Genomic DNA, 11859 nt, shown 5'->3' on the forward strand with positions numbered 1-11859 from the left:
GAGGCATGTAGATGAGATCAGCATGATATGTTCTCACTCAAGCCCCTGCCAAAACTACTGACCAGGCTAGCACCAGGGATAGAGTGCTCTGCTGTTGACTCCAGTTTGATCCTTCTAGTTGCGTATGATTCATTCATCCGCAACGCAAGGTGCTGCTTAATTAACTAAAAGGGCACTCAACTGTCCTGTATCTGATCATTCAGCTTACAATCTACCTTTGGTTTAACAGAGAGATCATGGGAATATTTTTCAAATGACTCACTATAGCAAAGATACTCTGTGTCTGCTGTACTCCTCTGAACCTCTGGTCTATTCAGTTGTGGGCAACAATGAGATTACCTTGATATGATTGTTGTTAGCAACCTGGCTGATATTAACCATCACTTCCTTTTCTAAGGGTTCATAAACCATCTGTTAAATAATTAATTCAAGACTTTCACTAGAAACTGACATCTAGCCCATTATCAATAATTTCCATAATATACTCCATTCCCCTTAAAAGATAAATATTCGTTAAAAAAAATCTATCAATAGAATGTTGTTAGTTGATAACTGGGGCAAGAGACTGCAACTCCACTTAACAGGAAAGAGCAGCATAGACAACAGAAACATAAAAACAAAGGGGACATTCAGTGAATGGTCACACTGAATGGCTCACTGTGATGGGAGCTGAGAGTTCTTGAGCGGTTTAATTAGGACTAGAATGGAAATAAACGTTGTCGGTTGCTTATGATGCTTACGGGGACCTTGTTGATGTGTTTGAACTTTACGAGTGTGAGTCCTGATCCAGGACAGGACAGAAAGAAGTGGAAACAGGAAGAAGGTGGCAGATGCTAGTGATATTTTCATGTCATAAAATAAGAGATTAAAAGCTTTGACTGGGAGTGTGTGTAAAATAGATGAGTAGAATATTTGGAGTCTTTCTGGCTCAACATAGGTTCACAGTATTTACCAAGTTAGAGATAGTAGTAGTAAATTCAATTAGGGGCAGGAAAGCTGTGATGAATGCAGACCTGGACACAATGAGTCTATGATAAGGAACATTAAAATGGACATGGAAAACCTGAAAGGCACCAGGGAGAATGGGCCAGGGAGGAGAGGGAAAGAAATGCAGGTCTTTGGAGTCTTCCCAGACTAGGTAGTGGAAGCCCCGCTAGGAGCCCCACTGCGTTGCCCAAATCCAGGACGCACCATTCCCATAGAATAACACAGTGTGCGTGATGCTCAGTAGCTGTACTGGTGGGTAGTATAAGAAATCGATAATATTGCAGTATAATAACTGTGTTCTTCTCCCTATTTCACACATACCGTTAAAAGCCCTTTGCAGTGTCTTCAGCGTGTTCTTTTTTTTTTTTTATGCCTCCATTTGTTTGAAGACTTACGGACACTATTCTTCCAGATTCACAGTGGTGGATGTTCCTGTTTCCATATTCTGTTCATGACTGCTTCACATATGAGCAAAACCAAGAGTTCCCTGTGCAGCTGCATTAGCCTCTCTTTGTCCTGTGAAGATGATCTGTAATTGTATTATCAGAATGGGCTTCCCATCATCCTTGGCATAAATTGCTTCTCCCTAATTTCTTTTCTTTGATGTTTCCTCTAAGTTCCATTTCATAAAGTCTTAATGATACACACTAAGCCTCACTTACCTTTTTATGGGTAAAACAATATATTATTCCCCATCCTCCCCCGTGGCTTAGGTGAGGTCTTAGGGATGGCTCTGTGCCCTCCCTCCATCACGTTCTCATGCGATTTATGACATGCCTCTTCCCCAAATTCTGATCTTTGTATGTTATCACTGCATCCTCTGAAGCTTTATCTTTGAATTTCCCCCTGTGTTTTAAAACTTCCTTTGGAAAAGTTCCTGATTCTTGAGATCATCTAGTATATATTTAGCCTTGTATACCACCACCTCTTGGCCTTGTTTTGCTTCCTGTCCACAGCTGCCCTTCTCTGGCCAGTCTGTCCCCACCCTTAGTCTCCTTTCCAGCCTGCTGGAAATTCCTTCTTGGACCACAGGAAACACACTAGCGATGTGACGTGGGGGAATCCCAGCTTCTACCAGTAGGCAGGCAAAGTGGAAGGGAAATTCTTCAATCAGAAAATGAAACTCAGAACCAGAAAAAAATGAGACTGATTCTCAGTGTTCTCACTTACCAGCTTTGTCAGAGAGAGAAAAAAGCCACTCACGTTCCAGAACCTCTGTTTATATAATATATAAGTATTTATTTATAAGTATGTATCTGTTTATATATGTAAATATATACTATATATTATATATATGTGTGTGTGTGTGTATATATATGTGTATGTATACACACACACATTAAAAATTCATTTTGATGTCAGCCCTTAGAACACTACATGTCTTCTAGAATACTCTGAGGGCTCCAAGTCACGCATGCTCCGGGAAGTCCTATGTTAAATAGCTCTTTAGGGGCTGATCAGGTTTGGAGGTTTGACTCTCCAAACTCTCGTTTTTACACATAATGCAATTGTATTAGAAAATGCCTCTTGTTTCAAATATACAAGTACAGTTTTTGAACACAATGTCTTCCTAGCTTGTGGGATACCCTTATCTTGGATTGACCTTCTTCCTCCCTGTTCAAATTTGTAAGATTTTCCTTTAGGTATGTATTTCATACAGTTTTTCTATGGCAAAAATTATCTGCTTAAAATATCTTTTGGATTAGAATGGAAAACTCCTCTCTATGACAAGGAGCAACCGAATCATAGTGGATGAAGTTTACGTCTATCACCAGGGCACATACGTATGTGATTACACTCAGTTGGATACTGCAAGTTCGTGGACGGTCAGAGCTGTTGTTCGAGTAAGAACCATTGGTAAGTGAGATTTTTATCTCAAGATTGAGATCTGAGAGCCAAATTAAAATTACCTTCTTTTGATTTAGTAAGATTTTCCTCTCATGGAAAAAAAAGGATAGTCATACACTTGTAATCACGTAAAACCTTTCATGGGGGCAAACATCAAAGTTGCCATCCCCCAAGGAAGACTAAGTTCTGAAACAGTTCAAATTTTCACAAGCTGGGTTATCCATGAATACGTCCCTGATTTGCTTTTGTAATAAATTTAAAAAATGTATTAAACATTTCACACACAGAAATATTGTGACATCCAGGTACCTATCATCAGTTTTAACCATGTTACAATTTTCCCACATGCTTAAAATCATAATTTTTTTTCCTTTAAAGAAATAAAACATTGCAAAGACAACTCGAGGTCTATGATCCCATTCTCTTCCAGGCCTTTGTTTCTGCAGTATAGTCACATCTTGTCATTTATATCATTTCCATTTATGTTTTTATACTTTTTCTACGTATGTATGCATCTATTAATAAAATAGAATATTGTTTTGAGTTATGAAATGTGTTTGTGTCATAAACACTTGGTATTACATTAAATTATTGCTTTGTCAATTTACACACCCATTAGCAGAAAATGCCCCTTATTCCCAAATAATATTTGGTGTTATCAGACTTTATGACTGTTGTTAAGTGGAGCTTCTTTTTTGTTTGTTGTTTTCTACTCCATAGTATACTTCCCTGGCTAATATGAGGTTGAGCAGCTTGCTATATGTTTTGTGGTTCATTGACTTTCTTCTGCAACTTGTCTATATTTGCCCTAATCTTTCCCTTGGGTTATTCTTACTAGATCCGCAAGTATCAGCTTGAATCAACTATGTGATAGAATTAATTTAAATGTGGCCTAAGAAGTCAAAACATAAAAGAGCCAGTCACTCATGCTTTATATCAAAGAGCTGCAGAGTGGTTGACGTAGCTCTTAGTTAAGATATTAATCTTCTTTTATTACAAGATACAAACCACACGGAGCACCCCAAGACCAAGTGAAACTCTCCTGCTCCTTGCACCCTCTAGCATTCAGAATTATTTTATATTACTTTAGATTAGATCTTATATAGATAAGATTTCATTTTATATTATTAGATTGCTCCTTGAAAGAGAAGTTAGAATGTGAATACCCCACTCGCACCACTTTTCCCCTCCAAGTGATGTGTAATTGTACTTTTATTCAGCCATCACTCAGCTCCTCAAATTCTTCATGGCATAATCTGCTTTTCTCTCACCCAAGGGACACCTTGCAACATCTGTTGCACCTATTTCAGTCAAGCCCTCTCTGTCATCATCCCTGTCTTCCTCATTTAGTCATTCATTCTCGCATTTATTCATTTCCACACAAATATTTACTGAACACCTAATATGTGTCAGGCTTGGAGCTAATGCTGCAAGAATGAGTGCCCGGATGCTTTATCTAGCCTCCAAGAGCTTTCCATTTTGGGAAGAAGAAAAAGGTGAAGCAAGTTATTACAATACAGTGCAGTGAGAGAAAGGAGCACTATGGGCACATGGAGGCCCACCAGACCCAACCTGGGGAAGCCCGCTCCAAGTGAGAACTGACGGATGAGGACACACCAGCTCAGTAAGGCTGGGGGAGCTTCCATTCCAGACTGAGGCAGCAGCAGAGTTGATGTCCAGGAGATAAAGGAGAGCATCTGGGAGCAGGACTGACATCACACTCTTCTAATACGTGTGAGGTGTTATGAAGGAACAATGGGGAGGCGTTGAGGGTTTTAAGTGGGAGAATGTCATGACTGAATTTGTATTCAAGATAGATCACCTTGTTTGCTGGGTTGGAAGTGGGTTTTTAAGAGCAAGAATGGAGCCAGGGAGAAGAGTTAGGAAGTTCTGTGGTCAAGCAGGCAGTTGCTGATGGGGATCTGAACTAGGGAGTGGTAGAGGGAATGGAGAGAAGTGGATGACTTTGGAAATGTTCAGGAGGTACATCTAAAGGATTTGGTGTTCGGGAGCAAGGAAGAAGGAAAGCAGGTGTCATGGATACAAGCCAGCCTTTGAGCTGGTCAAGGAGGGAATCTGCTGACAGAGCACATCAATACGGAGGATGAGAGCAGGCACAGTCATGGAGCAGCAGACTTGACTCATGGTTAAACTACGCCTCTGCTTGTGCTGTGAATAGACCTAGTAGAGGTTATGAGAAGTGGCTGGACTTGTAAGTCTACAGAGCATGATGATGGTTTTTACATAAAAGGTAGGAGAAAGAGAAGAATCAAGGATGTTTTTGTTTTCTGTCCTGGATAAGTTAGGGAATGGTGGCACCATTTAACGAGACTCAAAAAGCTGAAGGGAAAGAGCATTTGAAGAGGAGATTAAGTATTAGGCTTAAAAGGACTTTTAGTCATCCAAGGCATGATGACAAGTAGATATTTGGACAAGCCAGTCTGGAGAAGTTAGGGCTGGAGATGTGAATGTGAAGATGGTCAATTTTTACATAATATCTGAAGCCAAAGAACTGAATGAGATCACCTAGGAAGTGAGCCTAGAGACAGAAGGGCCTAGAGCTGAACCCGGGAATGCTTGAAGAGGTGGAAAAGAGGAAGACAATCCTCAAAGGGGATGAGAACATACATCAGCAAGTGAGTATCAGTAGAAGGGTGGCGAGAAGAGCAACAAAGAAAGTGAAATTGATGAGGTAGAAAAGACATAACCTCAGGCACCAAGACCTTTCATAGGGAAGAGGCCTAGAGGGTAAACTTAATACCCAGGGATATCAGGAGGAGGGAAAGAACACTAGGAGAGGACTAATAGTTAAAAGAGACACAGAGGAAGGGACAGGCACAGAGAAGCGAATATAGTGGTTGAAGGTAAGCAGTAGAGTACAGGCACATGGAATCAAAAGAAGAGAGGGTTTCAAAGAGAGCATGGCCAACAGTGTCCAATGCTGCTAAGAGGTAAAGTAGATGAAACTTGATTATGCGCAATGGATTTAGGTGCATGGGTGGCACTGGTGAGTTCGGCTAAAGCAGTTTCAGTGGAATGATGGTGGCGGAAATCAGGTTCCATAGGAGGTGAGCGGGTGGAGGGAACTAGCACGGAGAACTGCCTTTCAAGAATTTGGCTGGGAAGGAAGGAGAATAAGTGAAGCCGGGGATATAAGGCAGGGAGCGTTTTCTCTTTTTTAGGATGATGAGACTGAGCATGAATAAATGTTGATGAGAAGAAGCCCAGAGAAAGAGAGAGAGAAGGAAAGAGAGACAAGTTAAAAATACAGGACTGAGATGGTGCAAAGGGGAGAAGGAGGATTCTGAGAAGTAAAAGTAGATGATGGCAACAGCAAAGACCCTGAATTTTTCTTTATCCAGAAAAAGACACAGCTTCAGGAGGAAGTTTGACAGTGGAGGCGTATTTGAAAGTTTGTGGCAAGAAGTTGATTGATAAAATTGTTAATTAAGGACTGAACTCTTTATTTTGAAATAAACCATGAGTTAAAGGATGGAGAGGTGGACTCAGATATGCTTGACTTGCACAGTTTCTCGGGCAGATTCTCCTTTTGGTTCGATTACTCAGCCAGATGGCACCACAAAGAAATCTTGTAGGAAAAGACAGGGATAGGAGATTAAGTCTGCAAGGGGCAGGATTAGTGTGAAAGAAAATTCATGCAGGAGGAGATGGATCAATTAATAACTAATGTTCTACCAGCACCCACAACCTGATGTGGCAGTCATTCTAGGGGGCAAGCTTTTTACATGGAAACCAGAATTCCTAAACTTACAGATAATGGGTAAAATTTGAAGACAGATCCCTAAGACATTTAGATCAAAGTTGGCTGTGCACCCAAGTCTTCATTAAGCAGGCCTTCAGACTTCTCAATGCAAATAATAATCTTTGTTTTCATCTTTCAGTGGGAGACACTAAACTCAAACCAGATATTCTGGATCCTGTCGAGAGCACACTGGAAGTAGAACTTGGTAAGCTGCGCCTCATCACCTTTGAATGATATTGTGCTGCTGGGAGCAGGTCTAAGTGTGATAGAAGGAAAACAGCATTGGGATTTCCAGTCAAACAGAATTGGGTGTGAATTTTAACTCAGCCATTGACTAGTTTTGTGACCTTGCACAGTTACTTCATCCTTTAAGCCTCAGTACTTAAATCTGCAAATAGCTATCATAAAACTGACCCTAAAAGATTATATTGCGGGCTGGGCATGGTGGCTCATGCCTGTAACCCCAGCACTTTGGGAGGCTGAAGTGGGTAGATCACTTGAGGTGAGGAGTTTGAGACCAGCCTGGCCAACATGGTGAAACCCCATCTCTACTAAAACTACAAAAATTAGCCGGGTGTGGGGGTGGGTGCCTGTAATCCCAGCTACTCAGGATGATGAGGCAGGAGAATCACCTGAACCTGGGAGGCGGCGGTTACAGTGAGCCGAGATCGCGCCATTGCACTCCATCCTGGGTGACAGAGCAAGATTCCATCTCAAAGAAAAAAATTATATTGAGAAATAATGGGACAATGTATGTTAAATGGCTGGAGCATAAAACATGATCAATAGATTTTTATCCTTTCTTAACTTCCCCCAGGAACAGGTGGTTTTGTATATGTTGGTTAGGTCTATCAGTTATGACTACAAATTCACCAACCTGAGTAGCATTAACTCTTACGAATATGACATTTAGTCTGGCATTTAAGAGAATTGTAGTAGAATTCTACAACCCCTGCTCAAACAATTTGTATTTCAAAGTAGTGTCTTCTTTGGGGTTGAGGAGAAATCGACTTCCCTGTGGTCTCATTTTATTTTGTCAACTTCAATGACATCTCTGTCTTTCTACACAGACAAATAAGAATTGTTGTACTTAAAATAAAATACTGTTTTTCTTTTAATAATAGAAATATTTTCTAAAATGCTACTAAAAGATTTATTATTTTAAAAATAAATGTAAAACTACATATTATGATATAAGATCACTAGGTGGCAGGAGTGGTGTGTTCTGACTCTAGAAATAGCACTAGCTAGATGCTCAACATCGCAGGAGTGGAAGGAAGGAGAAAAGAAGGAAGAAAAAATTAGATTAATTCAAATAGTCAACTTACATATGTATTAGTGAATTATAAGGTATTACCAGTGGAAAAACGTTAAGGTGCGAAGATGAGTTTTCAAATGGAGCTCCTAATCATTTCATGGTTAAATATGAAGTTTGAGGCAGAGCATATCCGAATATTCCTCATGGAAAAAAATGGGTAGAAAAAAGTTAGTCTCGTAATATGCATGTCCATCCATAATGAATTATTCAGAAAAGTTGCTTAATATCAAAATAATTTTTTAATTTAAACCATGTGCTACAATAACGTTATGATTTTTACTTAATAAACAAATATTGGATAGTAAAATTGTCTTTATGGACACACCTTGTGCTTCAATAGTAGTGTAGAAGACCGGGCTGATCTCAGAAACTCCTCACTTTCTTAGTTTTTCTTAGTGTCTCCCTCAATCCACAAAAGAACCCTTAGTGATATAATCATGCTCATCTTCATTTTAAGAACATACGGTCATACGGTTGAGATAGAAGGATTGCCCATTAGAACAAATGTACCTGGTTTTATGCATTTCTGAAGGAGAGATGTGTAGACGTTTCATTATTTCTGGCACACATATTCTACCTGCAAATCTGACTGCATCAGGAAACAGCTCCTGGCGACATCTTCCTCCCAAACAGGACAAAGTGTTCTCATCAGCTTCCTTCTTGTTTTCTCTGGCCTCTTCATTTTCAGGAAAGCCTTTAAATATTAGCTGCAAAGCACGATTTGGCTTTGAAAGGGTCTTTAACCCTGTCATGAAATGGTACATCAAAGATTCTGACCTAGAGTGGGAAGTCTCAGTACCTGAGGCAAAAAGGTAAGAAAAAACCTCACGGATTCTGTTCTCTGCAATTCAGAAAGTTGCTTTTACCTTTAGAAACATCTAAAATAAACAGTCGATGGTGTAACCACGAGCACCGACTAGTGGTGAAAATAAAAGTACAGAAATGCAAATTGCAAAGGGTCATTGAATGAATACCTGAAGCAACTTAACCCTGAAAAAGAGGATCAGAGGAGGGCTCTCTGTCTTGAAATCCTTGGGAGCTATTATGTTGTTTGAGAAATTTGACTTGGTTTCTTGCTCTCTGGGGCACAGAACCCAGATCAGTGGTTAGAATTTACTGGTGAGATATTTTGGCCAGTAGAAAACCCTAGCTCTTTGGAGCTATCCAATCACAAGAAAAGTTGACCTCCAGTCCCCAGAAGGATCAAAGGGCATGGATCCAATGATGTCCAATCAGACATATCTCTAAAGGATGAATTCCCTGATTTTTCCAAGATGTGACCCAGAGTAAGTGTCTATGCATTAAGCACCTTCTTCTGATACTTAATAGATATCAATAAGTAAATGCAATATCATTTTGAAAAGTATACATCATTACAACAAAAGTACAGAACAGATTTTGGTCCCAACAATAAAATTGAGCAAGAATTTCTAAGATCAGGAAGGTCACTGGGGCCCATCTTAAGCTGATATTGCATTAGAACTCACAGTAAGAGAGTGTAGTCAAGAGAGTATGCTTTGACATCACCCACCCTTGGGTTTAAACCCATTTTCTATTTAGTGGTAACATGACCCTTAGCCCCTGTGAGCCTCCATCACCCCATTGATAATCTATGGATGATAACCTGCACTTTGCAAGCTCACTGGGAGGGGTGGTTACAGCGGAGGTGCTGTGCCTATCAGAATGTGTGACAGGTAGGAAGCACTCAGTGAATAGGAGCTGGCATTGTGGTCTCAGAGCAACACAGCCTAAAACATCATCCACATACACAAAATTTCTTAACACAAAGATGGATTCTAGATCGGCAACTTCAGAGAACTCAAATTGTGAATAAATACCAAGACTGCCAACTTCCTGGATGGAGCAGCGTGGCACAAGCCCAGGAATCAGGCTGCCCATTCCCTGTGGTGTTGTCTAAGGCTGCTCACCCACCTTTTCTGCCGTGTCCTTGTTGCTGGCCAAGGCCATTATGATCGTATTATACTCTAGGGCTCCTGGGAGGTGAGGAATGGAGGGCATTAAAGTCAATATTTGGTGCACAGAAGAAGTCCATATTTGGTACACATAGTAAACCTTCAGTAGGAGTTGGTCATTTTAAATATTTTTCTTAAGGTTTTGTTATTATCTATTCTCAAGGGGAATTCTTAGAGTAAGGAAGGTCAGATGAGTCTCACAAGTAAATAACGTCTTAGCTTGAATGCTTAGAAGAGTCAATAATTGAGTCAAGAATGAGCCCTTTTTGACCGTCTTACATTCTCGTGGTATCTTCTTGTACTACTGATCTCACAGTTCTCTAAAAGTCAAACTATTGGTTGCTTATATGCGTTCCAAACGCTGCAAATGGGTGCCAATGTATGTTACTGAATGGAGCGGTATTTTTTCTCCTTTCTCAGTATTAAATCCACTTTAAAGGATGAAATCATTGAGCGTAATATCATCTTGGAAAAAGTCACTCAGCGTGATCTTCGCAGGAAGTTTGTTTGCTTTGTCCAGAACTCCATTGGAAACACAACCCAGTCTGTCCAACTGAAGGAAAAGAGAGGAGGTAAGCCCAGAAGGCTGCCCAGGAGGCATGAAACTGCTTCCACTTGAGAGGGGAAGAGTTTTCCTAGAGAATAATAATAATGATGACAGCGCTTACATTTTCTAGATGACAGACATTGTTCTAAGCACTTTCCTTGTGTCAACCCACTTAATACCTTGACCAAAGCCACACAACTAGTAAACTGCATATGACTGGTTTAGAGCTAGTTCTTTTAAGTAATACTCTGCGTTTGGGAGGCTGTGTTGGAAAAGCAACTCTTTCACGCACTCATTCATTCATGCATTCTTTCTACAATAGCTACAGGGTGTGCCCAGAATGGCAGGCATTGTGCTAAGACCTCTCTCCCTTTCCAATTTTTCTTTCCTGGCTTCCAAATCCAGAGGACACGATGGGTTCATGTTCTGATGAACGGAGAATGGAAGAGAGAATAATCTTGTTCATTGTTCAAAATGGTGTGTGTATATCATGGATATATATTTTTTTAAAAAAAAGCTGGAGTAGAAATTCTAGGTAAGGAATAGCATTTAAATTTCTTTAAAAAGATGCCCAGAGATGAAATTGATATCATTCATTCCTTTAATTAATAGATAACTATAGTTATAAGCAGGTTGGAATGTTTCTGAGGCTTAAACAAGACGAAGTGTGTTCTGGCCTGTAGTAAACGCTCTGTTAAGGGTGTTTTCCCCTGGGGGAGTACGCAGGAGATCCCTCATGTCAGGTAAGCCAGATGGGACTCCTGGTCTCAGGAAATGTAGGCTGCGGTAGGAATGATAATACAGGAAAATAACTTACAATATGCAATGAGAGAGATGTAAATGGATTGTGTGGAAGTTTACGAGGGTAAAAAAAAAAATGAATATGCTAAGTTTCCTAGGCCATCCTGATCAGGAACTGCCCATTCCCCTGAGGCCTCTAGTGTTTATTGTAAGACAGGACTCAAAATGTGATTTTTTAAAATTTTATTTTACTAGGTTTTGGGGGTACAGGTGGTTTTTGGTTGCATGGATAAGTTCTTTATCTAAAATCTTTAGATTTTTGAGATTTTGGCATACCCGTCAACTGAGCAGTGTACACTGTACCCAGTGTGTAGTCTTTTATCTCTCACTCCCCTCCCACCCTTCTCCCACCTTCTCCAAAGTCCATTGTATTATTCTTAGGCCTTTGTGTACTCAAAGCTTAGCTCCCGCTTATAGGTGAAAATACACGATGTTTTGTTTTTTATTCCTGAGTTACTTCACTTAGAATAATGGTATCCACCATCTTGGCTAACAAGGTGAAACCCTGTCTCTACTAAAAATACAAAAAGGCCGGGCGCGGTGGCTCAAGCCTGTAATCCCAGCAGTTTGGGAGGCCGAGACGGGCGGATCACGAGGTCAGGAGATCGAGACCATCCTGGCT

At 40.3% G+C, this 11859-nt stretch overlaps 1 protein-coding gene across 1 annotated transcript in view; it reads left to right on the forward strand.

Moving 5' to 3' along the window:
* Positions 1-11859, forward strand: part of IL18RAP (interleukin 18 receptor accessory protein) — a 32977-nt gene that overhangs the window by 14810 nt on the left and 6308 nt on the right. Inside the window, exons 6-9 of the mRNA XM_011956611.1 lie at positions 2694-2844; positions 6738-6803; positions 8605-8728; positions 10310-10461. Coding sequence (XP_011812001.1) covers positions 2694-2844; positions 6738-6803; positions 8605-8728; positions 10310-10461 — 493 coding nt within the window. The remainder of the gene's footprint in view (positions 1-2693; positions 2845-6737; positions 6804-8604; positions 8729-10309; positions 10462-11859) is intronic.

The sequence above is a fragment of the Colobus angolensis genome, unplaced genomic scaffold (genome assembly GCF_000951035.1).
Source record: "Colobus angolensis palliatus isolate OR3802 unplaced genomic scaffold, Cang.pa_1.0 Scaffold42, whole genome shotgun sequence".
Taxonomy (NCBI): domain Eukaryota; kingdom Metazoa; phylum Chordata; class Mammalia; order Primates; family Cercopithecidae; genus Colobus; species Colobus angolensis.